Here is a 27,457-nt window from a genome sequence, read left to right as displayed (position 1 = left end):
GACACATGGATAACACGTATCCACCATTAGTGTCCCAGAGCACTGTCACCGCCCAGAAACCCTCTGTGCTCCATCCATTCATCCCTCCCTCCCTCCCAACCACTGATCTTTTTACTGTCTCCACAGTTCGGCCTTTCCCAGAATGTCATAGAGTTGGAATCACACTGTATGAGCCTTTTCAGATTGGCTTCTTTCACTTAGTGAATGACTTGTTTTTTAAAAGCATGATCGGCTGTATATTTGTTTGGTGACCCCTTGCCTTATTCAACTAAGTTAACTGGCTAACTAACCCCCCGGTGGTGGACCTTCAGAAACAAGGTTTTCTTACCTACAGTGGAGACGTCAGGGTACTGTTTTGTGGTCCAAATAAGGTAACGAACGCACAAGTGCCTAGGAAACTGCGAGCTGTCACACCACTGCAGGTTCTATCACCACAATTCATTTCAATAACAATGCCAGAAACACACTTCTCAAGACCTGCACGGTGTGTCACATGAACAGTGATAACCCAGTCACTTGTGTCAGGTTCAATGATCTGATCTGCCATCTGAATTAGACACCTCTAAGCGCGTCTTTGTAAGATGATAAATGTCCTTCGGCACAGAAACGGACCACTGTCAAGGGCATGTAAGACGTCTGTGGGCATGTCACACGGCTGAGTGCATGTATGACATCTGTGTGCATGTCACACGGCTGAGCATGTCTTGTGCATGTCACACGGCTGAGCATGTGCATGTATGACGTCTTGTGCATGTCACACAGCTGGACGTGTGCATGTATGACATCTGTGTGCATGTCACACGGCTGAGCGCACCTCTGCACACACACCCTGGTCCAAAGTCACCCAGTGGCGCCCTCTAGAGCACCTGCCCGTGTGAGCTCTATCGCGCGCACAGGTAACGCTGTGCGCCCGTCGAGCCGGTCAGCCTTTCTTGTTCAATTTCTTTTTTTATCACTTCAGCTTTCAGTAAGTCATAAGCAATGCTGCTCTGTGTGTTTTTGTCGTGGAAGAAGCCAGGAACTAAATGAGTATTAAAGAGCGGCCCCAGTATGTTCCGAGCAGGCATTCTGGGATTAACTACAGTCAACCCGCACAGCTTGGTAGGAAAGATTCAAAATCCCTAAGAGGTATTGTTTCCTTTAAGCTTCTGAAAGCCGTTAAGATTTGTGGAATCAACAGATATTATCAAGTGCTGGTTATATGCTTGCTAATCATAAAAGTATTCCTTTGAGTTTTATTAACTACTAACTAGTCTTTGGAATCTTCAAAAACAATTACATACAGATGTAGCCTAAAACTTCCCGGAGCAAAATTTCTTAATGGGAAATTCTGGTGCAAAAACGCTGCTAGAGAGAAGATATTTTGCTGAATCACATAAAACCAACCACAAGCTAATTGTCTATGCTTAACTTTTATTGTAAGTATATGGAATTCCTTATTATTTTTAAGTACTAAGGAATAGATTCTTAAATTTCCTTTTTAAAAAGCTTATCCAGTTTTAACTTAATAAAGTGTTAATAACAGGAATTCCTGACCAGAATCGGTTTAACTATAACAGTGAAATGCTCTTACAAGCAGTGATGGTTGGGATACTTAGATTACGATTTAAAGAATCAACGTTAATCAGAACACCATCCTCTCAAATCACAATTGGTCATTTTGTGATGTGTAATTCATTGTCCATATTTTCAAATCTGGTTCCCTTCTGGGTTTTAACAGGCACAATTAATCCACGTGCGCTTTTCCCTCTAATTGGACACTGTTTAATACACAGAATGTAGTTACTGTTAAATGGTTAGCCTGCTCCAGGGCACAGAGCTTTTATAGGTTCAAGAACAGAATTAACCGATAACATGCTACTTTTCCTTTCCCCTTCTTCACCCCAAAATACCACCACCATTCAAATAAATGGTCTTTCGACGGGAACAAAGATGAGGATGAAAATATGTGATGACTAAACAACTCTCTCCACTTAACTGGGACCCCTTCTCTGTCCAGCTCAGCTTCAGTGACACAGAGCCCTAAGTGAGCGACGCAGGGCAGCTCAGCAGCTTGCACATAACCCCGAGCCACGGCTCACCTCTTCAAAACGAGGGGGCTTGTAGCTCACGACTATGACGTCCGCGTCATTCACTTGTTTGTTAAAAAGTCTACAGAGTTTTTGCAAAAAGGATACTGTACATATGAGAGCAGCTGCTGGAGGTCAAAGCAGAGAAAGGCCTCTCCTCCCTTCTGGCGCTCTGTACTTGCTACTGTACCGTGACAGTGGTGACGAAGCTGACCATTGTCATGACAGCAGCGGGCACTGTCGGGTACACGCAGGTGGTGACACCGGCTCATTTAATTTCCCGGTAGCCCACTGAAGGCAGACACTCCCTTCTTCCCTTTGGAGAAGAAACTCAAGCTCAGATGGTGTCAGATGGTACAGAGTTGGTATGACTTTTGTCAAGTTTCTTCATTTCAGACCTTCGTACAATCACACAGATTTCCCCAAGATGGAAACAAAAAGCCACACATCTTTCTGTGCGGGTCAGGAGAGATAACAGACTTCACCACGCTCCCCCAGCCGCTGCCCTTCTGTCACCACATACAGTGGTCACGCCCAAAGTGTGCCCACATAGAGAGTAAGACCCGATATGGGAAAGAGCAAGAAGACCCATTTGGGTAGATGTCACCGTTTCCGTGTTACCCTGGGGAGTGCTGAGAAGTGCTGACATATTAGGTGACTTGTGAGGTTCCAAGCTGCAGGGCCCAGGGATGCCTTATTCCAAAGCCTGGCGAGGGACAGCAGTGCTCTGCCTCTTCCCGAGCTCTGCTTTTCACTCTCGCAACAGGACCCCAGACTGCTGAGCAGCAGGGAGAGCCGAGTGGCGAAAGCTGCACACCATCCTCTGGCACCGTAACAGCACGATGGCAGCCAGTGGCATTTCGAGGCAATGGCACGTACTTGGCTACGTTTTCAGACCCAGGGAGGGATTCACGGATGAGCAAGTGAAGGGGGTAAAACTGAACTTCGGCCCTGAAGGAGTAAGGGTGGGTGAAAAAAGCCTTCAGGAGCAGGAGCTGCGCCCATTCACGGCCCCTGCTCCCCGAGGCCAGCCCCTGCCTTTCCATTTGTTCAGACTGCTGGCTTAGGGGAGTCCAGCTCCGAGCTGTGCCATCTGTTCTACGGGATCCAGCACTTGTTTTCCCTCCGAGGTAGAGCTTAGAATGAAATGAACAAGCTGTCTGTGTATGTGCCTTGATGACTCTTTTAGGTACCTGAGTGATGACCACCTGAGTGATGACCACCACATGGCTCTCTCCTGCCCCCCTCCCACTCAGTCAGCTTCTGCGCTGCCCCTTGTCACTACAGGTTATTTTGCTCCATTTTGTATTTCGTATAATTGGAGCAATACACTAGCTTTTCTTTTCTGGCACTTTGAGTATTATTGCTGCGATGCATCCATGCCTTGTATGTATTGAAATCTGCCCTTTCCATTACAGTGTAGTGTTTCGCTGTAGGAGCATGACACAATTTATGTACCCACTGTACGACTGTTGATGGATAGTTGTGTTCTTTTATGGAAGCCAACACTTCTTACTTGGACAACCCCATGCATTGTTTTTGCTGTCCTGTTATCTTTGGAAGCTAGGCTGTTGGATTGACTTAAAGCTGCCCTTAATGCTTTCCAAGACTAACCTACCTTCTAATGAAATCCACTCTTCAGAAAATATGCTGAGGCCTGGTCTTGCTCTATTCCTGAGGTGCCAGAAAGAACTTCTGAGGAATGTTTTAAGTGCTGGCCAAACCTAATATGTTCCCACTGAGGTTAAAATAGGAGGTGAACAAGGGGATAGGGTGGGGATAAAACAAAGGGCCTGGCAAGTACCCTGCCACCACCACCGCCACCTTTCTAATCTTCACCTCTCCCCTGACAGCACCTTGATTTTCCAGCATCATCACAGAGAGATGATTCTACACAGTTTTCCAGATTAGAGCCTGCTTCTGGGCGCACCAGGGTTTCTCCTTCCCCCCGCAAATCTTTCTAAACAGTGTTATGCTTCAACTTGAATGGCTTATGGTCACCACTGTGAAAATCCTTTAGGTGTACCTTCTGTACCACGGCTCACCCCAGCTTCTCTGGCATCGTGGGTCGGCCTGATCTTGCTTCCTGAGCAGTTTCGGGCCCACTGAGATGCAGAGCAAAGGGGCTGTGAAATGCCAAGAGGCCCTTCTCTGAGGTCGGCCAGAGTAGAGCTAGTGGCCGTTGGGGACAAGGATTGAGACGAGGATTCACATCCCAGCTCTGAGTTGACTACTGTCGTTGTCAGTAATTTTCCTACACTGGCATGGACGTCTCCCCAAAGGCGTCCGTGCTCCAGGGGACAAATGGTTTAGGGCTCAGGGACAATGGAAAGAGGTCTCCACAAACCACCTAGAAAATGCCGAGCTGCAGGACAGGCATTATGGACAAAATCCTCACTTCTGTTCTAACTTTGGTCTCCTTAAGCCAAAGTACTCTTAAAGTCACCCCAGAAGGGGGCTGAGATTCCAGTGGGACCAACCACTCAGAATCTGTATCCAAAGACCAGCCAAAACTCCAGGGGAGGTCCTTTTGCCCAAGGGACTCCACAAAGACGCTAAGCCACAGAATGTAAGCTGTCCACTTTAATTTGAAACCAGATTTCTACAACCAAAGAGGCTTTCAAGAATTCACTACCACTGGTAAAATTAAACTGGCTTGTAGGAGTCAAGACCAAATCGTAGCAGTAACCACAGTGATTTCTGGTTAAAAAATAGGGGCAAGATGACTCACTTTAATTGCAACAAACAAACCTAACAATAGGAAAAACTCTGTGACGGCTCTCATCTTCCTATATGCATCCTCACCCCTCATTCCCACTTCCTGTGTGCGCCTGCATCCCTTATTCCCACTTGCATGTGAGCTCCTTGTTCCCACTGAATGAGTCAGTGAAGAGGTGAACCTTAAGTGACTTGTGTGACTGAGTGTCACTGTGGCTCTGAGAAAGAGGTGACGGTGTGCTGCACTGTCACATACGATCACTGAGAAAGCACTCGACATAAATAGTCGACCCCCTAAAGATGAAACACAGTGAGTCAGCTGTGCTCCGGTGGCCCAAAGTGGTGCTTGGCCCCTTTCTCCACCGACAGGGAAATAGCTCTTGAAATGGTTTTTTTCCTTCAAGTTGTGAGTAAAAATTCAAGCACGCAGAAGCAAAAGTCAATTCTGAATGGCATGCTTTCTATAACTCGTGGCAGTGGAGTGAACGGGGACAGGAATTTTCCACTAGCTTCCACTGGAATAGACGTGCATGCGAGGCCCTAGGGTTAGGGAGGGGGCGGACCTCCAGAACTGAAACGAATTATGGGAAAATGATTCAAGGGCCTTGTACTTTTACCACAAGCATCTAGAGAATCACAATGAAAGTTTACTTCCCACATTGTTTCGGCATTCAAGTGAGTTTGGTTTTTCTGTGTGCCGTAAGACGAGCTCAACTTTGAGCAAGTGAGGGTGGCACGCATGCAAAGCACCAATCGCACGCAGAAACGGACCACTTTTGTAAACCTGGCGCACATTTGGTGCCTCCACTCTGCACCACCCAAAACACAGCAGCCTGAGGCTGCCAGGCCCCCCCACCGGACACAAGCACGGTTCTCCGAGAACGTCCGTCCCGAAGCACATTGTTGGCCTGGAAGGAGACACCGTGCCACACAACTAGCTCGCAAGAAACATGGCTATTTCCTTAAATGGTTTCAGAAGCAGGAAAATACTCGAGTATACGTCTTAATGAAGATCTTATACAATTTACTAGCTCTTGAAATCACAGAGATGGCAATTAACGGCAGTATCTGGTGGAGGGAAAGGAAGGAAGAGGGTGGATCAAGGTGACACCCTACTAAGTGCAAGGTTCTATGTGAGATGTTCTACAACTTTCTCAGCTCATGGCACCCTTAGTTTCTCACCATTTCCAACCCCCCCACCCCCCCGCACCTCAAGGCCAAAAGTTATCAACCAGTTACATTTGTTAAGTAATTAGTTTCAAACAACGTAGGTATGTATGACCTGACAATGTAGTAGCCAGGTGCAAACACAAATACGCACAAATTGAAAGAAAAAAAATGGCACTTTACTTTCCTCTTAAGTAGCCCCAATGACTTAGGAGAGGAGTGTATTTGCACTGGCCGGTTAGGCACTGCCCAGCTTCTCGGACTCTGGAATTGGGTGGGACCCTCATTTCAACTTCCAGGCTGACTGCTGTTGCTGCAGGATGTGGCTTTTAGGACAGCGACCACCGGAAGCCCGGCTTTGCCCAGTGGCGCCATCTGTGCGCCACTGTGGTGCTGACTGCGCCGCGTGGGGCACGCGGTCTCCCGGCCGCGGACAGATGTGGAGCACCGCTGGGTTTTCCCTGGACATGCAAACGGCCTCCTGTGAGCCCGCGGTACACTGCCTGGGAACGGAGCTACCTGGCTCCATTTAATTTTCACACTAACAGAGCCCAGTAGGCATTTGTATGCCCACTTTACCAATGAGGAACCTGAGGCGAAAAGAAGTTGAACTGGGAGCCAGTGCAGAGCTGAGCTGGGCCTCACACCCAGGTGTGTCGCCTCCCAAACCTGTGCTGTAATCCTGACAGCACGGCAGCTTCAAAAATCACAAATGCAATTTCTTTTCCAACTTAATCCAACACTAATAAAGCTACTTTATTCAGGTTTTTATAACATTGCTCAAAAGTAGCAAATACTTGAATTGGAGTAATTCAAACTATGATTACATTCAAGACTGATTCATTTATTTAAACTTTCTCAGAGTAATTTTGTATTTACTCCAGTGGGCAGTGGGTAGCACAACTACTGAGAGAATAAATCACTTTCTCCCGACACTTGAAGCCACTGAACTCCAACAAAATGCAACCCATGACTCAGACATTTATTTATTTATTATTTATTTTTAGACTAATGGGAACTGCATGAATTCTTTCTTGGTCTTCCAAGAGCAAATGCCTTTTATGCTTGATCCGGAAAGAATCGAGTTTCAGAATGTTAAATTACTAATTTACCTAACGGAATATTTTTAACCCTCTTCGGGGAGCTGGAATGGTTTAACCTAGCGCTCTCTTTAAAACCCCTGTTCCCAAGTTCATTTCCTTAGGCAGGATTCGGTAGAACCCGATGGAAGCTGCAGATGGAGGGAAATAAAGCCATTCAAGCAACTAGGGTCGCGGTGTCACAGCTCAATTTGTCAAATATTTCATTTTTAATATCCTTTCCTTTTAAAAATCTTATTATTGTGGTCTGAAACACAGGAAACGCATAAAGTACAGTAGCCTTACAGTGACAGCTGTGTGAACTTTTAAAGTATGAATGTACTCATGTAACTAGCATGGAGAGCAGGTTCTAAAATATCTCCTGCACCCTCGAAGGTTCCCTTACGGTCCTTAGCAGTTAACAACCCAGCTGGCACCCCCCTAAACAGCTCCTGTCCAGAAGTCATCATTCTGGCTTCTGTCACCATCCGGGAGTTTGCTCCATGCTTCACCTTGACATACAAGGGATTGCACCATAGTAAGGACTCGTGTGTGTGGCTTCTGTGGCTCCACGTGAATGCTTGTGACAGCATTTAATTGGAATAGCAATCTGTTATGTGACTTGTACATACTGAGTGGCCGTGTATTCACATCGAATCGGTCCCATGGAACAACATTACAAGCAAAAATACAATTCTATTGTGAGAAAGAACCTAGTAAAGGTGCTCACCAAAGAATGTTACTTAGCAGGTTCAAGGGAGCATCATGTAACCAGGCACAAAACATATTTCAAATCTTCATAACTTGGACAGTTCAACAGATTTTAAATATAGCAAGTTAGTAGGTAGGAATGGTTCTTGTACGGCGGGTATAACGCTACGTTCCATATCTGTGTCTTTATATACATGAATTCCTTCTTAGAGTGAAATTTTATGTGAAAATCATATGGTAACTAAAGCTATAGAAATAAGAAAATGTGTTTAAACTCTGCTTGGAGCAATGACACCTTAATTTTATGGCCACATTTTCATATCATTCTTACTCAGCCACTGAAGAGAAAGTGATTCCCTGAAAATAAGACCTAACCAGACAATCAGCTCTAATGTGTCTTTTGGAGCAAAAATTAATATAAGACCCGGTATTATATTATATTGTACTGTATTATATTATATTATAAGACCCAGTCTTATAGGATAGTAAAATATGACTGGGTCTTATATTATATATGACCTGCTCTTACAGCAAAATAAAACTGGATCTTATATTACCTTTTGCTCCAAAAGACACATTAGAGCTGATTGCCTGACTAGGTCTTATTTTTGGGTAAACACGGTATACGAATGACACACCCGAAAACAAAAGATTGAAATAAGCTTCCTCCAAAGATGAGTCAGAAACATCACCCCCACAGCTGGTATTTTGTAAAGAGAAGTCTGATACAACATATATTTTGTAGCAAGACACTCTTATTTTGGGTCGGGAGGCCTGGGAGGCATAATTAGAGGCTCGGTGACTTGTCCACAGTCATAACCACCATCTGAGCGGCCCCTGACTTGTCCACAGTCATAACCACCATCTGAGCGGCCCCGTGAGGCCCTCTCGCCGTGGAGTTGCCCTGAGCCATCCACATGGCGCAGCGCGTGGGGCTGCCAGGACCATTCCCGGGACTGTGGGCCCCGGACAGAGGTGGCCCATGTTACAGGCTGCGTCATGCCTTCCGAAGCGAACGGCAGTCCCAGCATGTCAGTAGTGAACAGTAAACACTCTGACAGATACTGAATATACTTTTGAGCAAAATTCAGATCAAAAGATGAAGAGCAGTATTATATTTAGTAAAAAAAAAAAAAAAAAGAAGCCATGCTGTTCTGCCTTGCCATGTAATTTGGGCATTGAATATTGTTTTGCTTTTGCTGCATTGTTTGATTACAAAAAAATTCTACCGTGGACCAGGTTTAAAATAAATTGTTAACATGCTTAAAAATGCATCACAGCATTAAAAAACGAACGTGCAAAACATCGCCTAATGAAACAAATAATTTGTATTTCTGGGTTAAAAAAAGAATTGATCGGTTTTAGATAACTTCGCTTCTGCAAATCACAGACAGGTATACGACACTTTACAGTATGTGCACGGGCCACTGATGAACAGAAATACAAAAATATGGAAAGTCTGTCTCTTTAAACACTTGACATAATGAGGACGGAACCGGGCTTCACGTGAGAAGTTAATCGGGTCTCGTAGAAAAGGTAAACTTTCTCTCCTATGTGGTCCAGAAAAGCTTGACCTTTAGCTGTTATAAAACCATAAAATTAAAAAGCAACAGCTAGCGCTTTTTGAACATGAAAATCCAAATGAAAAGAACGCACTTGCCTAAATATTTCCCAGCATTCTTCCAGCAGCGACTGTTGTTTGTGGTTTGGGCGGCTTTATTCAATGGACTAGAGGGTGGTGCTGAGTGAGGTTCACACACAGACCCTCCCCCGCCACACACACACACAAGGCACCCTCACACTGTGCTCACCGGACGGCAAATCCTGGCGACAGCACACAAAGTTGCCGCGTCCACTCATTCTAACTAGCGGTCAAGCAGACAGAATGGTGTTCTGGTCGGGCCTACAGGACAGAGCTGTGGGTCGCCGTACTGAGAACACACCAGAAGGACACATCTTGCTGGGGATGGGTCAGTGGCCCATCACATAGGAAAGTTTCCTCGCTAAGTTTCATGCAAATTAGTCTGATGTCCTTTGAGCGTCTTCCAGCATCATCCCACTTCTCTCCATCAGTTTCCTTGCCACCTTTTGGTTTAAAAGAGGCAGGAGGAGGAGAGAAAGCAGCAGCGGTACTGGACTGGGGCCGGAGCTGACGCTCAGTGCTCAGTAGGGCGCCCGGACATTTCTCAAGCATTCCCAAGCCCCCTCCCTCCCTTTCTTTTAAAGAAACAACACAGGCTTCCTGCTTTCCTTATAAAGAACTACCAGTTTGTCTTACAAGTAGCTTAAGAAAAAAATCATTTCAATGATTTTAGCCTTTTCCTTTCCTTTCAACCTAGTATGTCACTGTGACAGCATAAGTTTATTTCATGTTGGGGAAAAAAAATCCCGCTCCAAAGATGGTCACACTGTCTTGTCCCCAGAAATCTACCCAGGATTTTATTAGCAAACCCACATAACACGGGAAGAGACAACAGCAGCAGGACAGACCAAAGATATACATAACCTTTGGGATCGAACATGTCATCACAGAAGTGAAAACATAACACTGAAAACTCCGGGGCACATGTTTTCCAGTGACTGCAGGTGTATCAGTGCAGTGTGAAAGCTGGACTAGGCATTGGGCGGCCGGCGTGTGAATTCTTCCTCTGCTAGGAGCCTTGTGACCAGGTCCTAGAATCCTTATTCATAAAATGAGGGAGTGCAACAATGTTAGTGATTTCTAAAGCCTCCCCCTGGCTTTTGAAGGTCTATCATCCCACAGAGAAGCAAAAACGGAGGAATACATTTCTATCTACACCTACAGATATCTTCACACGTGAAGACATGTATGTTTACGAATGTGCATGTCTGTGAATATACGTTTCAAAGAGTCTATCTGCCATAGAAACATTTACTCTCTTTAGTCTTCCTCGCAGTGCACCTTGATTTCAGGGCAGCAAGAACAACGTCACTTTCACTAACTCATCAACCTCATTCCCAGAGCTAAATTCCAGCGGCTCCCGTTTGTGACAATTGATAGTTCCGTTCATTTTATAAAAGAGAGAATAGCTGTGTATTCCCCTCCTACCTTTGTAGGAAACATCACTAGTGTCTCCTAAGCTGAGAACTTGACAAAATATCCCAGGAAGCAGACCAAGGGCAGACGTCTCCACAACACCTGTGTGTGACGGGTTTTGGCTGCGTCAAAGGGAATTGCTTCTCCATTGCTTAAGCTGCGTCAAGCTCATGCTGTCTTCTGTATGTGGCCCTCTGGGCCTTGGGCTCGTCTCCAGCCTTTCGCTTTCTCCAATCTGATAGAAACGGTCATTTTCAGAGTGGCTGACTTTATGACAGCTCTTCTCTGCAACGCACTGAGCGGGACAGGCGCCCCATTCCACCAGGTGGCCGATCCCACGGGACGGGGGTCTCGGGCCACCCAGCTCAGCCCCAGCTTCTGTCCCAGCGGACGGCAGCCATGGGCCTGTGGCAGGAGAGGAGCCTGCTCTCTATCTCAGGGGCACCTGTTGGGACGACTTTGAGTCCTTTCGGCTTACCTTCTCTTCTAGCCATTCCCACAGGGTCAGTCCCAGGGGGCTTCGGCACCATGCTGTGGGGCAGATCCCGGGCCCTGATGGGTACCAAGGACCCCTGCGCCCTGCCCAGCAGCGTCCTGACTCCCAGCTGCCTGGGGAGGCAGGGGGGACCTCTTGGTGCTCCTGCAACTACACCCCGAGAGTGTGGGACAGGGGACACCCGCGGGGCTGGCCCTGCCCAGCAGGGATGGGCATCCTCGTTCTTCCCCAGGCAGACAGCTCTGAGACTTTCCCAAGGGCTCCCGGGAGGTCTGGTGGGCTGGGTCCACGCGTGTGAACTGGCTCCCCCCGACTTGTTCCCTGGCCTGGCCTGCAGGGACTCCCTGCAGGCAGCCGCGTCTCAGACCCTGCTTGGGGGAAACCCAAGCCAAGGGCGTGTGAGAGTCAAGTGAGATGATATGTAGGTATACGTGTGACATTCTGCAGCTGTGAGCTGCTCTAACTCTTCCGCTGTGTGTAAACATTCACGTGACTTACAGTGTCCGCTGAGTTTTATCTGCCCTTGGCTTACAAGTACCTGTATGGCGCTGTTAGCCAGAGCTCTGGGTGGACATGGAGCAGGGATACGGGTCAATGTGTAGGTGCCTCAGGAGCCAGCCCCAAAGCCTCCCATGCGTCAGGCACGGCACTTCCTGCCATACGAAATGCCCAAATTATATGAGCTTACTACCCAGCCACATTAAGCCAGCACAGAATTCAAATGGCTGATGATGATGACAAACAGTCATTTCATCAATAGGAAATGAGTGAAGGTTTCGAGGGGAAAAGTACATCTCCTTAGATTTTGGAGCGATGGTAAAGTGATGTGAGTGTCTGATAAAACTCCCAGTTAAATACCAAAAAGGAATGTGTGGTTAGACTGACAGATAAAAGCGACGACAGATAACCTGAGGAGCCAGGTAGCCTGGTGAGCTCAAATGGTTTAAAATTGTATCTGCCACAAGAGGAGGGACAGGCTAATGACATCAGCGTGCCACCAGCTGGGGCCTGCAGCTCTATTCCTGGTCAAGTCTTCAAGTTTAGAGTCATCAAAAATTTTGGTCTCTTTATACAGTAGTGAACGCAGGAAAGGCAGTGTCCAGACACTGCTTCAGACAGCAGGAAGTCACTCAGTTATTCACAGAAAATAAGAGATCAGAAGAAGTTAGTTATCAGAAGTGCTTGAAAGAGCTTATGCAGGTATGGGGGCTGGCAGTGGGCCTGCTTATTACCTCTGGCCCCCCCACCCCTGAAAACCGACGTGCCCCCACAGGCCTTACCCTGCTGTGGACAGACAGGCCCGGGATTAGAGCCAGCGGGAGTCAAGTGGCCTTGACAAGGGCTTTTCCAGGCTATGAAAACTCACCTATGGCAGCAATACAGAGGAAACAGGGACAGGCTTAGTCCCCAGCTCAGGGGGCACTTGCACATTCTCTCCAGAGCACAGCAAAGCATTCACCCCAGGCCCCCACTAAGCATTCAGGAGGACAAAGGTTCCCCCAGGCATGTCTCTCCCGTGTTTCGCCTTTAATCTCAGCATCTCTCACTGACTACTGCTGAGTGCACATCTGCTTAGGCAGCAAAATGTCTAGATTAAAAAAAAAAACAAAACATAAAAAGGGGGAAGAGAACCCAGCTTTGACACTTTACTGTCTGAAGACCTCAAAAGGTGTTTCAGTTTTCTCATGATGGAGAACCAGGAACAGCAGGTCAAACTTCCAAACAGAAGACCCCTGGATTTCATACTCTTGCGTTCACGTTTCCTAACTAATTGTAGAGCAAATATTTTGCTTGGTGGGGCTAGAACGTATGGCTGTAGAATGGCTACAGAATTTCAGTATCCCAAGGAAACAAGAACACAAACCTACAGTATTCGGAGATTCACAAATAAATGAAACAAACACAAATGAAACAAAAGGAAAATGATTCCTGATGAAGACGGGCCACGGGGCAGGGTATCATCTCAGAAGGGGAAGGACTGAAGGCGCAGGGAGACGCAGACCAAGATCGCAGCTGTGAGGCAGCCTACGTGGTCAGGTACAGCCAGCAGGCAAGGTGCACAGGAAGCGAGGCTAGGAGATGACCGAGAGCAGGTCAGGAAGGTTTGTGCTGCCACGCCAGGGGCTCTGCGCTCTGCCTCCTTACAGGCTGAGGTGCAAGGTTGGGAGGTCAAATGTGCACTGAGCATTCTCCGTGACTCTCCGGTGACATGGCGCGGGAGCAGTTAGAGGGCTGCGTGACAATCCAGAAGAGAGAGGATGACAGGAGTTGGGCGGGGCGCAGGGACCAAGTGGGATAAAACCCCCCTCTTTGGGAGTGTGTGCGCGTGGCAGGGAGAAGCTGTAATATGTCATTTCTAAATGCCAGAGAGTTAAATGTTTCCAATGAAACCTCAACTTATTTGTTAGTTTCATAGGGAAATTAGGGCATCAGATGGACAAAAACTAATTAATTAAAAGGCATCAGGACACGGAGCGTTATTTAAGTAGAAACAATGCCTTGAGCAGGATCTATATTGTTGGTAAGGGGCCAACACCCAAATCTCGAAGTTGGGAACACTTTTCGTACACTATCAATATTTTCCCTCCTCCCGTCCCACTGCCAATTTCAAGATTGCTTTCCCTTTAGTAGAAAAAATAATAATCTTGGTGGGAAGGAAGATAGCGAGGGAGACATTTCAATGTGGTATTAATCTGCCATGGTTGCCTCATAAATGCACTTATTTTCCTGTCAAATTTGATCATTCTAAAGTTTGGGGGGTAAGGAAAAACATCAGGATGTATTTTACATTAAAGAATACATGTCTACGTGGTGTTAAAATATTGTATTCTGGATGCCTGAGCTTGGCCGTGTTGCCAACTTTTAAAGACTTGTTTAAGGTACGACTCTGTTAGCAAATCAAAATGACACTGAGCAACAATCTGTGCCACTATGGTGACAGCGATGGCCTTAAAACGTTAATCACATTGGGACAACTCATTGGAATTCGAAGGAAAGAGAAGCAGCTCAAGGCCCCACATGTTGAAGAGTACTTAGACCATTGCTTAAGAAGAGGGCAAAATGAACGTGCAGAGTCCTTTCAGATTTGGAGTGGGGACCTTTGCAGAGGTGCTCGGACCCACAAATCAGCAGCACCACTGCCTGGTCCTCTTCAGCCCCAAAGTCGAGGCTCAGCATTGCTGCAGGACATGAGTGTGCGAGGCCACCACGTGAAACGGGAAAGAACCACGTCCCCTCTCTTGGGAGCTTCAAGTATCTTGGAACGGTTTTGATAAGAGCAGCCAAGTGCCAACGGCAAGGACGGGAAACTTTTGCTGAAGGAGAACAGAGCAGGAGCTGCCCGTGGGAGGGGAAATCTTGGTCCCCTCTTTTTTTCTTGTATTAAGACTTTCCTTAGACTAGCATGGAATTTCATGGGGCAGATTTCTATATTTCCGCGTTTCAGTTGCAGACAATAAAAACAAGAGATACTAAACAGAAAGACATTCCAGGGCAATAAACCAGAAAGAGAAGAACTAAATGGTCTAGGCCAAGAGCCAGGACGTGTCAAGGTACATTTGTCCACGTGGGCCAGACAGGCTTCGTTTCTAGGTGGTTCTCAAGCTCCTGGCCGTGCAGGGAGGAGGGAGAGGCCACACACCACATGGGAACGCTCACTTGGAAACGTTCACTTTTACACTAGAGTGAACGTTCGGGGTCTTCCTCTCTAAAAAGCACTACTCGGCCTTGGAGGGAAAACAGATCCTACGGTCACGAAGCTCCCAAGAGATAAGACTGGCAGTGGCAGTCTTCAATTCCAGGCTTTTCTGTGAGTGAAAACGACCCCCTCCTCTGCCTTAACTGCGTGATAGGTGGTCTGCTTTGGAAGGCACTGCAAACATTGGAACTCGGAAGGCACACTCGTGCCAATTGTGAGACATATCACGTTGGGCTGTGGAGAGGCAGAAAAGCGTGGAGTGGCCTCTGGCGTGAACGACCACTTTGCACCCATGCCAGGGCTCTGCCCCTGACACTAGGCACCTGGAGAAGATCTAGGAGCTGAGACACGCGAAGTAACCAACTTTAGCTCCAGTTTCGGTGCTTGTCACTTCAGCTACAGTTTCTCAGACCACATACATTCTTCTTTGTTCTTAAAGGGTTCTCACCTGTCACATCACCTACTTCTCTTCAAACCTCAATTTAGTTTCTCTGCTTCAACGGTGAGAACACGAATCTTTTTGAGAATCAACAGAAAATGTCTAATACTCGACATCTCTGTTTCTGTTCCACTTCTTTCCCAAAGACTTTGATTAGTCAGCAATTGGGTCAGTGTTGTACAGAATTTTATTTTATTTAGTTGTCTATATTATATATAGGCGCCATACACATATATGCCAACCATGTACACCCATCACATGTACACGTGTATTTGTAATTTGCTGCAATGTAAGATCACACACACACACACACACACACACACACACACACACGCACACTGTCATCCTGAATAGCTGAAAAGTAGTGACTTGAAAAGCATCTTGCATGCCATCATTTTCAAGCTTAGACAAAGACATGGAAATAAAGCTAAGACATTTTAGTTTTACAAATTAGGTCTTTTATGTCTTTCAACGTTCCTAAGTCTAATTTTAAATTGCAACTTGATTTTAAGATGTCAAGTTATAAACACTCTTCTCATGTCTCTTGATGGTTGTAACCACATTTGACCTGGTAGTTCTAGAAATGGGGATGGAGGGCGATTAAAGAATTTATTTCCCCCTCTAGTTCTAGAATTTAGTGTGGCAAAAGATAGTGTAATTTTATTTAGTTCCTAAGTACTGAAATCAATACGATGAAGACTTCCTTTCACACTACTTTGTAAATTATTACTTCAGAATACAGACTTAAACTGAACTCCGGCTTGCTTATATCTTTAATAGTTCCAAACTTCCCCAAAATAAGTCTTTCTCACTATTATGTTTGCTGGGTGTTAAGAGTAATTAGGAGAAGTTCTCTGGAGGACTTATGTAGCTTTTTTAAACTCAGAAATCCCATTATTCCCGTGGTGAGGGGAGAGTAAGAATGAGAGAAAGTGGGAGTGTGGGAGGGTGGGGGGTGTGCGTATGGAGAAATTACAAACTTCTACATACGAGTTCTTTTCAATTGTATATTTAAATCACAGAAGTTAGGATTTTAAAAGGCAGGGGAAGGAAATAATGAATTAGGAAAGAACGCAGCCACTAAAAAGCGAGCCAGTTCGCACTAGCTAGTTAGTAAAGAGGTAATATGGGGTCATTCTTCAGAGTTTTATGAAATTTATATTAGAGATGTTTGTTGGGACTGACCAGTAATCGTACTTGATTTTCTTTCATATACCGGTCTAATCTATTTTGATTTGTATTGAGAAGTAAACGCTTCCAGTATGAGAGCTTACACATGATCAGGGCGGTGGACAGCGTCAGGTTTCACGCCCTTAGATCTGCCCAATAACCACGGGAGAACCGGGAGGAGCAGGAGTGACCACCCATGTCAGGGTCGCGTGTGGAGGGAGACGGGAAGGACACAGCAGCAGGGTCAGGGTGGAGGCCGGCACGCAGCACAATCACAGCCAGAATGCCCGTCCCCAGCCCTGGTGATGCCACTCGAGACACAGCTGATCCACTGCACCCACACAGAAGCCCTTGAGCTCTGAGGGAGAAACTGCACCCTTACCGCTCCTTGTTCTCACTCCTACAGGCAGAAGTACAGAATCACTTAGCAGCTAACGTTTCAGGAGGAATTCTGTTTGATGACTGGCTTTATGAATGGTTCCTGTGCAGTTTTAAAGAAAGGCGCTATAAGCTGTTTTCAATCAACTTTTAATTGTTCAATTTAATAAATTTAGTTTTTGAGTTATAACTATGTGAAAAAGAAATAAAAATAGGTTTCTATCCTCATGAGCTTATCGTTGGGACCCGTGAATGGAATCGTGGCTCCCATCCCTGGATCATTGTGAAAAACAAAGACCACAAGGAAATAAATTTTTAAGTCCCAAAGTTATGCATGTGCAATGACTTTAAAAACATAGCTTAATTAATTCTCAAAACACTCCTTTGACCAAACAGAAACCCTTTTTGTTTGGTCGAGGTTTGTACAAGGACACTGGGGCCCCCCAAAGTGAAACAACTTACTTAGAGTCACGGGCTGCAAAGGTGGGAGCAGGCGCCCAGGGCCCGCAGCCCATGTGGTCTTCCCCACACACCCACTGTCCTGCCTTTACCGTTCATTCTATCCTTTTACGGCCCAGAGAAGGGTGTCCGTACGCATGGCAGTGAGAGCAGCTACTTCACTCTCTCATGCTCCAGCTCGTGTTAAAATGAGCCTGGTCCACCCGGCGTCACTCGGGACAAGAACCAACCTGGACTGGCACGTGAAGGGCAGGGTTAGGAGAACTCTGTCTGGTACATGAAATGACGAAATCGTGGGCAATGCATAATGTAAGGGACACCGGAGCAGGTCTAACTGGTGATGAGCTCAGTCCGCGGGAAGGGGCACAGCATGCGGGCCTCGGGCTGATTCTGCCAATTACAGGGGTGGGGGGGGCGGAGAGGGAAATACAAAGGTGAGCCTTTCCTTACCCTCTTTACCTTCTAAAGTCTGTGTTTCGAGAACCACGAGTTTAGAATGTGGTAGCAACAGTTATGCTTGTTTCCCGAATCACACAGACAGAGCTGCGGGTGGCAGGGTGGACGTGCCTGGCAGTGTCCCCAGGGTCCGTCCTGAGGGCACCACCACCGCCAGCCTCTGAGCTGTGGCCCCACTACCTCCCGCACCCGCCTCCCGTGAGGACTCGGAGTTTGTCTCCGATGCACGATGTGATTAAGCTGCCAGATTTTGATTTAAATAAAATCACACTGTATTTCACTGCTAGTGATTAAAAAAAAAAAAAAAAAAGCAAAATTCTAAAATTAGAACAAGGTCCAGGTCTTCCAATGGATTCTTTGAAAGGTAGGGGAAATACTAAGGAATCTGGTATCTGATCATTTGACAAATGGATCTCTTTCTGACACATGTTCCTTTCTAGCTTGAGAATTACATCCAGGACAACATGAAGAAGGAGATGGTGGAGATGCAGCAGAACGCAGTACAGAACCAGACTGCTGCGATGATAGAAATAGGAACCAATCTACTAAATCAAACCGCAGAGCAGACACGCAAGTTAACTGACGTGGAAGCCCAAGTAAGTCCTGACTACAAACCGCATTCTGGTCCAGCAGGTAAACACTAGCTCGGAGTCATGCTCCACGGTTCCTTAATGAAAAAATGGAAAAGCAAGCAAGGTCAAGTGTAGCAGAGAAAAGAATGAATGGCTAAGAATGTAAGAACTTGTGGCTAGATAGGAATTTAAAATCAGTAAATACATTTTCACTTTTAGTGCTGGGGTTAAATTATATTTAGTCTGCTGAGGACATTGAAATCGTTTTCATATTATTCATACTTGACGACTAGGAGATACACAGTCCTCTGCCTCACTGGCATTTTCTAGACTTTAGATGTACTTTTCATTTCTAAGTCCTTAACTTTTTGACGCACGCAGATGTGAAAAGCACTGAGACAGAGGGCTGCAAACTTTGTTCTTAAATCTCATTCTTAAGATAAAACCTAAATCTCAAAGAATTGTTAAAACACTTTGTGGCATGAGTTTATATAATTGGTGGCATGCGTTTATCCAATTTCTGGTATGACTTTACAGAGAAAGAAGCAACTAGAATAGTCAGAAGCACAGCAGTAGCACAGACAGTGCTTAACTATTAGCCAAGAGCCTTGAACTCCAGGATGCTTATAGCCCTGCCCTTACCTGGATGAGCAAATCTGAGCCCAGCGTTCCTGGGCCTCAGTGATTGTGAATATTAAAATGGGGGCTGGGCCAGAGATGGACTGCTAAGTTCTCTTTCAGCTTTAAGATTCTATGAACTACTTGATTAACATTAGTAGGGAAGAAGACTATGAAATATGAAAATATTAAAAGAATAACTGCAAAACACTAAAACACTAAAACAAAATTCATGCAGAGTCATCATACTAAGTAACACACAACGTGTGAGCCAATCAGAAGAGTCCAGGAGGAAGAAAAGCTGTGGGAGGAATTTATGGAGATGCTCCCAGTTCCCACCTGTTCACTGGGGAATCAGCTTTCTGGTTCCTAATCCTGGCTTCTTTCTGGGCTTATGAAGCTCTCATCTTCCTACTCTGAGCTATAACTAAGGCGCAAAGAAAAAAAGAGAGCTTTAATTGCAAACAGTTCCCATGACATATTATTCCGACTTGCTACTTTAGCTAAAAGGACCAAGAAATGCCAGACATGAGTCAGGAGGTGAGAGGAGCCATAAACCGTCCAACTGTAGTAAGACCACGTCAAGATGGTCCATTAGGAAAAACATAAATATTTTACATAACGGATCGCAAGATACTGAAAATTGTAATCCCAAGAGGTAATAAAAGCTAAAAATGAAAAGATATACAAATTTCAAGGTAAATGTATCAATATATTCATAGTCAATTATGAAAATTAGTAATGCTTAAATGACATTCCCACCTTTTAATAGTAAAACCTGTGGGCAATCAGGCTATCCAAGAATGCCCCAGAGGTACAACATTTTTTATATTTTAGATAACAGTAATAAAAGAGTATAAGACGCAGAGCAATGATGGAAACCTTTCCTACATCCTGTGCAAGTCAAACTTACTAGCATGTCATGAGATTTTGGTGGGGTCACATGATTTTTTAAAAATCTATTGTGAACCTAGGTATCATATGATCTAGGCCAGGGGTGTCCAAACTTTTTTCAATGTTTTCACCAAGGGCCCTATGCGGTAAAATACACAAACAGCCGGGCCACTCACTCGAGGTGAAGTACGTGTTGCCTCACCTGGTTTAATTAAGTAAACTAAATATATTTTTGGAATTTGCTGCGGGCCAATAAAAAATGGATTGCGGCTGCAGTTAGCCCGCGGGCTGCAGTTTGGACACCCCTGATCTAGGATAACAGGCAAATAGGAAGATGACTGGAAAGAAAACAGCCTATAATGCCCGACGAAACACATTAAAATGGCTGAACCGAACCAGTGACATCAAGGGACCGAATTCCATACCCAATCTACATAAGACATTTGCTGAGCAGTTACTGTGTTAAATAGGTTTAAACCCAAAGATGAAAATTTCTGATTAGAAGCAAGCTTCTTCTAGCCTGTCAGAGACTATGAAAGTGGACAGTGGTTGGAGGTCTGCGATCTGGGAGATGACAGACAACAACCACCTGACCTCAGTAACTGGGCACGGTCACCTGGAGCTGGAGGCCTTCAGAAGAGCGATGAACAAATACGGCGACTGGTCCTGGGTCAGGACCTATAAGCCATCTTCCCCACCTCTCCTCTACTGTGCTCATTCTATAGTCCTTAGGAATTACATAAAAGCCCCGCGTTTCCAGTTTCTTTGAGCAATAACCAATATAGAATGTTTGGGCCCAAAGATGTGGGCCAAATTGATATTCTAGGTGTTGCTGTTAAAACCCACCCATTCTGTTGGCCAGTGCCTGTATTCATCCACAGGAGAGTGTTCACGGTAGGAACTCATCCAGCTCTGACTAAGGACTGGACTGTCCCTAGCCCTGGGCGGTGGGGCCAGGCCAAGCCTTTTATGAATGACACAGACCCAGAGCAAACAATGCTTCTCTCCAGGACCCTTATGTCTGGGCAACAATTCTGCCTCACACTTGCATGTGACATCACATCCTGAAGAACCATGACACAGAGGATGTGAGTAATGGACTCTTCCTGCTAAAAGGCAGCCACACACAAAAGAACTCGTCCTCGAGTTGTTGGAACACAATGGGAACATGACACCACACATGGCCCGTGTCAGAAGGGCCCGCAGAGCAAAGCTGCGCTCCCACGTCCCACTGACATGGGATTGCCTCCTAGGTGGTCGACAGCACTTGTACAATAGGGAAAAGAGAAATGGGAAAGAAAAAGCTACACAAGAGGCTAAACACATGAATACAAACTAGGAAATGCAAGGCTGAAAATGAGTTGTTTTCATAGAAGTATGACTTCTGACCACGTCGTCTGCAGACGAACAATGTGAGAACAGCATTTTGTTTTTAGCAGAGACAGAACCTTTTTTCATTATCAACAATTTCTGATATGTTAAATATGACCATTTTATACTCCCACTTGTCTCACTATATGAAAAGATGTGACAAAACATAGCAGAAAAAGACATTATATTACTTGACACAAACACCATTGTCCAGAACTACTAAACACTTTCCAAAATAAAGACATGGTGAAAAAAACATTTAAGCACACTCTGATATAATACAGGAAAACAAGACTTCTCTGATAATGAAAAATATGCCAAAATAAGATACTTGGGTAAATAAATAATGCTTTAGCTATGTTTTTCTATAATTTAGGTAACTTAATTAAATGGAAGTTATGTCTAATTTTAAAAGTGATAAATATTTTGTTCCATTTAGGTATTAAATCAGACAACAAGACTTGAACTTCAGCTTCTGGAACATTCCATTTCTACAAACAAATTGGAAAAACAGATTTTGGATCAGACCAGTGAAATAAACAAATTGCAAGATAAGAACAGGTAATAAAAGTAAAAAAAAAAAATTATAATCCGGTATTGCACACTTTCTAGACATGAAAGCCTATTTCATGTGACTATTAATTGTAAGCATGACTTCCAAAATGCCACTTTCTTACTGTACAGCTCACACACGGATCAGACAGTCTGTGAGAGAGGGTAGGGAGAGGGTTTGGAGGGAAATACTGAAACTGCACGGCCCCGCAAACACAGTCCTCAATCTGCTTTCCGTTCTCTGGTCCCTTCAAGATTCGCTTACGGTACCCATCCTCTAACCGTGCCTCGATGTCATGCAAGGTAATCTATGGAAAAAATACCGCCCCAGTGTGGAGTAAAAGTTACACCGGCCTAGGCATTTTAATAGTAACTTTACCAACTTTTTTTGCCTCTGGGAACTTGGTTTTTTCCAATTTAAAACAACCTAGGGCAGGAAAACTACACTTATATTGTAAACCAATGCATGCTTCACAATGCAACGTTTACTCCTAAAACATATGATAAAGTAAAAACAAAAGTTAATATTAAATATTGTTACAATAATATTTAAATAAAATGTAGAATAATCCCAAGAAAACCAATGCAAAACAAAAATTATGGCTGATTGGTAGGGATTGTTTCATAGGTTTATTCCTGTAGAGGACATGTAAAGATATCGTGTTTCACCGAAAATAAGACCTAACCGGTAAAGAAGCCCTAGCATGATTTTTCAGGCTTACATCCCCTGAACTTAAGCCCTAATGTGTCTTTTGGAGAAAAACTTAATATAAAACCCAGTCTTATTTTCAGGGAAACACGGTAACTATATACCCAGGTTGCTATTTCCTTATTTCTAATCAGGACATGTATATATGACACAGGGAACAAACAACAATATACTCTTTCAATTTCCATTGAAATAATTTCAGTTAAAGAATTCTTTACTCTTAACCAAAAATGACGATAAACTTGGTGTCTTACAATTACTCTTTTCTGCTAATCAAGAACTAAACTGAAATAATTCTTTCTGTTCTTTGGGCACCAATTTTAACTCATTCTTAATTTAGGGTTCCAGAAAGCAAATAGACTTTTAATCCAAATATTTTTCTTTAATGTTTCAATTTGTCTCTTCTGCAAAGTAATAAATAAAAGCTTGAGACCAAAAAATAAGCTATAATAGTATCTCAAATGTCATTTTGCGAAACTGGCCTTATTTAATCATGCTCTCTTTAATACACTGCAGTGTGCTGGGGACGCATGGGAGCTGGCTGCCTACTTTGTCACTTCCAGGAACGCCTGGGAGAAACGTAGGCTATGTCCAGTATTAAACACTGTTCCCTCTTTAGGTTTCTAATTCAGTATGCTACAATACTAAAATTCTCGGTTAAATAAGTCAGTTATGTTACCCAAGTATCACCTTTGTAAATAGTTGTCAAGTCACATTACCTTTGGCCTTGAAAAGTGTGAATCTTATTCCCGAGTTCACACACACCGCTTAGTATTTTCACTGACTACAAGCTAACTTGGTTATACACAGCTTGAATCACTTTAAAATATAATCAACAACTTGCACTACATTTTTTCCTCAGCCATGATTTGGTGAAATTTCTTTGTCTACTAAAGCTTTACAATGTATAATATAGTGCTTCCGACCACACTGAAGCTTCCCGTATTTTCTGATTCTTCTTGCTTACATTCTCCTTTACATTTTTTTCACTTAAATGCTACACATTTAAGTGAAAAATTTAATCTACATTGACCAATAATGTACTTTTCCAGTAATTCAAATCCAATTTTGTATGAATAAAATTTAAACATCACATTTCCTCCGTAAAACCACCTTGTCAAAAACAGCTCCCAAACTAAAATTTTATGTGATTTGCAACAGCACTGCTTCATACCCCGGACTGCAAATGTCCAGCTCAGCCTGGAGCTGCCTGAGAACTGTTTCTGAACGACCTGCCATTGTACGGACACTGCAGGGTACAGCTTCCACCAGCTGACTTGCCATAAAAACCACACATACCAAATCTATACCTGCAAAAGAACCATCTTTTTAACAGTTGCAGAAATCATACTCTCTTTTGTCACAAATGTGAATTGAAATGACAATAATAAGGTTTTTCTTTTCATCAGCAACGGTAAAGGAGTAAAAATAAGAGAACTGTGCTGATGATTTTAAATCTTTCAATCAGTTTGGCACGCTGTGTTCTCAGGTGCCATAAATTTGGACTAGATTAAGATTTCATTGGTAAGAACATCACCACAAAAATGTGTGAAGGTGCCGCACATTTGACAAACCGTATTTTCAATTATCTTCTACAATTCCCCCAAAGTGCAAGTGCTTTCTTCATGGGATAGTTTCAAACGAAGTCAAAGGGCTTAGCAGGGTCATCGTTTTTCCAGAAACTGTCACAGCAACACTCTTAGATTCACCAGCGGAAGTTGCAAGTTACTGTGTGTTTTTTTCATCCTATTCTTTTTCTTCTTCTAAAAATAAATGATTAATTTAGGGGCTACTTGTACCAGTTAGATTAAACTGTGGTTTTTGGTAGAATGACTATTGTGGAAGGTGCTGCCACTGCCTCTGCTACTGTCCCCTCCTGAGAGAGGGAACAAAAACTCTTGCTTCGGCCTGGACATTTCCGCCCACACAGGACGTTGCCCACACTTCTCATGAACTATATTAGTATAAAGTTATGCTGTGCCTGAGTCCAGCTTTAGGGTGACCACATTGATCATCTTGTATCAGAAAATCAAACAAGATGCTAAGAAGCCAAACCTCACGCAATGCAGCATCCCCCTCACCACTTCTTTCTTCCACCACCTCTCACTATGGACCATGGTATTTGTCACACTCTGCAAAGTTCTTGCTACGAATTTACACTCTATTCGCATCTCTTTCATTCCATTTACATCTGACCCTTGAACAACTCAGGAGTTAGGGGCACAAGACCCCCAAACAGTGCAAAATCCGAGTATTAACTTTTGGCTCCCAAAGAACTTAACTGCCCCCAGTATCCGTGGGAGATTGGTTCCCTGACTCCCTGCAGATACCCAAATCCACGCCGCTCAGGTCTCCTGTGTAAAATGTAGCAGATCAATGCACACGGTCAGCCCTCTCCATCTGCAGACTCCCCAGCACGACAGGAAACAGTGCAGGTATTTATTGAAAAAATCCATGTATAAGTGAACCTGCAGTTCAAACCCATGTTGTTCAAAGGTTGACAGTGTTTAATTCCCTTTCATTAAAGACATGCTGATCGCAACGCACTAAATTGATTTCACAAGCCAGCCACGGGTCCCGATCTGCATTTTGCAAACTTGCCCTAGAACCTGAGCTTTGCCGGCAGTGGTCTGCGCTTCTGTGTCCCTTATGTGTGCTCATCTGAGGGTCAGTGTCATCTGGGAGAATTGAGGCTGGGCTCGACTCCAGGACACGCTGGATTCCGCATGAAGACGCAATCTTTTAGATCAGGGCGTGACTGCCCTCTACAGCTATGCCGGTATAGTTTGGGGAGAAATAAACCAAAGATTTTTTTTTTAACTCTCTCTCCCTGAGTGTTCACGCTCTGGACCATGTGACTGTCACATCTTTCTTTGATGCCTCCTTGGAGAATACTAAAGACAACAGAACGCGGTTGAATAACAAATTTCAGCAGCGACGTTTTCATGGCAGTATAGATTCATGATTTAAAAATGCCCTGTATAGTTGATGTTGATTGTTTAGGTGAAGTATTGCAGGAGTGTTTCCAAAGCACATTATCTGGATGCTTATGGTACAAGAAATGGTTTCAGGTAGAAAACAGAAAATGCCTTTATTTTTAAGTTACGTTCCGCTTATGGTAAGTCACCCTGGTTTTTAAATTAATGAAAGTGATATACAAGTTAAAAAAATAAGTTAGCAAATATCGAAAACAATATTAAGATGATAGTTGAAAACGGCTACGGTAAAACTGATGACAGTCAGCTGCAAGCGACTGCGTTACTGTAAGTGATTATTTGCTGACGTGGCAGACTGACAGTACACTCACCGCCCTGTACGGATCCACAAGGACCATCGGGCAGGGATAAACGGAAAAGCTGTAATGGAATTTCTAGTAACTATGAATACTGAATGTGAATGCTTAGAGGTAAGAACCTTTCATGAGTAGTGAGTTCCTTCGCTAAGCCATGTTGTTCACAGGGTTACAGGGTTAAAGATTCAGAAAACGTCACTGTGCCCCAAAAGGCCTATGAGACTTAGATTATTTGAACTACAAGGTTCCTCAGAGGTCATCTAATCTAACGCCTGCATTTTAGACAGACATTTATTTCTATAGGTAGATATTCACCTGGATAGATAGGCACCTGGGATCCAGAGCGTGGACAGCCTGCCCAGGTAGCGCGGGCAGTACTGTGAGGGGGTGAGGTGCTCGGCGCGGGCTCTTTCCCCGCGCCTACCTGTGCCCCCAATGCCGAGGCCACCTCCCATGCTCCCATTCCGCTTTAGTGAAGCCTGGTCCTCAGATGTACTCCGTGTGAGAACCAGACGTTCATACCGGGTGTTTGTTCCTCATGTCCACGTCACATCTATGTCCTAGCTACCTCCCTACCCTCGGCAAGTTTCAGGGCTTCTTCAGGGCTATGGCAACATCTTGCTGCTTTGTAACTCCTCTAACATCTTCACAGAGGGTCTTGGAGAAGCAGAAATTCAAAACAATGGAAATGACTGCACAAGGATTAGGAGGCGGATCAGATGTGCATGAAGCCCTGGGCCTTGAGGTACACAGAAAACACCCAGCACCGAGTAATGACGATTTCTCTTTACAAGTTTCCTAGAAAAGAAAGTCCTAGACATGGAAGACAAGCACGTAGTTCAACTGCAGTCCATAAAAGAAGAGAAAGACCAGCTGCAGGTGTTAGTATCCAAGCAAAATTCCATCATTGAAGAACTAGAGAAACAACTAGTGACAGCCACGGTGAACAACTCGGCCCTCCAGAAGCAGCAGCACGACCTGATGGAGACCGTCCACAACTTACTGACCATGATAGCCACGCCGGGCTGTAAGTGCACCTTACGTGTCACCTTATGTTCAGTACCAACAGTCTTCTCAGTGAAAATCAAAATTCTAAAAAAAAAAAAAAAAAAAATCCTCGTCTTTCAAAAAAAGGCACTATTTCTCTTACAGATTTGATTCGAAAGATGTCAATATAGTACTGATAAAAAAGGAGGAAGAAGTGGAAGGGGAGGAGGGATATATATTGATACTAAGTAATTATTATGAGGCAAAACACCCCTAACATACTTTTGATTCATGGGCATCAAAGCGCCTACTTTGGTGAACTCCATCATTAAATGGATATACGAGGCCAGGCAAGTTAATTTTTTAAGTGGAAAAAACAATACTGGACCCAAAGGGTTTTGTGAAGATTAAATGAAATAATATTTGCAGTAAATGGCATAAAATTGGCATGCAAGGGATGCTGGTTCCATCTCTATCTTAAGCATGTTTTGCTTTGTTACTGTTTTGTTTCCACTTTGCTTATGGTGGAGGGAAGAAGGGCTGCATTTTCGGTCATTAATGAGAG

General features: G+C 44.5%; 2 protein-coding genes across 6 annotated transcripts in view; one reads left to right on the top strand and one right to left on the bottom strand.

Moving 5' to 3' along the window:
- MCPH1 (microcephalin 1) overlaps positions 1-27,457 on the bottom strand; it is a 262,924-nt gene that overhangs the window by 124,318 nt on the left and 111,149 nt on the right. The window contains exon 14 of one of the 4 annotated variants that reach the window (XM_033104485.1): positions 26,965-26,997. The exons of the other annotated variants lie outside the window; for them this stretch is intronic. Coding sequence (XP_032960376.1) covers positions 26,980-26,997 — 18 coding nt within the window. The 3' untranslated portion in view covers positions 26,965-26,979. Of the gene's footprint in view, positions 1-26,964; positions 26,998-27,457 lie in introns of those variants that run through there. 4 annotated transcript variants of the gene reach the window in all.
- The window catches only part of ANGPT2 (angiopoietin 2), a 53,867-nt gene that overhangs the window by 9,272 nt on the left and 17,138 nt on the right, over positions 1-27,457 (top strand). For both annotated transcript variants that reach the window (XM_033104487.1, XM_033104486.1), the window contains exons 2-4: positions 18,338-18,493; positions 21,792-21,913; positions 26,700-26,932. In XM_033104487.1, coding sequence (XP_032960378.1) covers positions 18,338-18,493; positions 21,792-21,913; positions 26,700-26,932 — 511 coding nt within the window. The remainder of the gene's footprint in view (positions 1-18,337; positions 18,494-21,791; positions 21,914-26,699; positions 26,933-27,457) is intronic.

This window comes from Rhinolophus ferrumequinum, chromosome 4 (assembly GCF_004115265.2).
Source record: "Rhinolophus ferrumequinum isolate MPI-CBG mRhiFer1 chromosome 4, mRhiFer1_v1.p, whole genome shotgun sequence".
Taxonomy (NCBI): domain Eukaryota; kingdom Metazoa; phylum Chordata; class Mammalia; order Chiroptera; family Rhinolophidae; genus Rhinolophus; species Rhinolophus ferrumequinum.
Note: the sequence above shows the minus strand (reverse complement) of the source record. Positions and strands in the feature narration are given on the sequence as shown.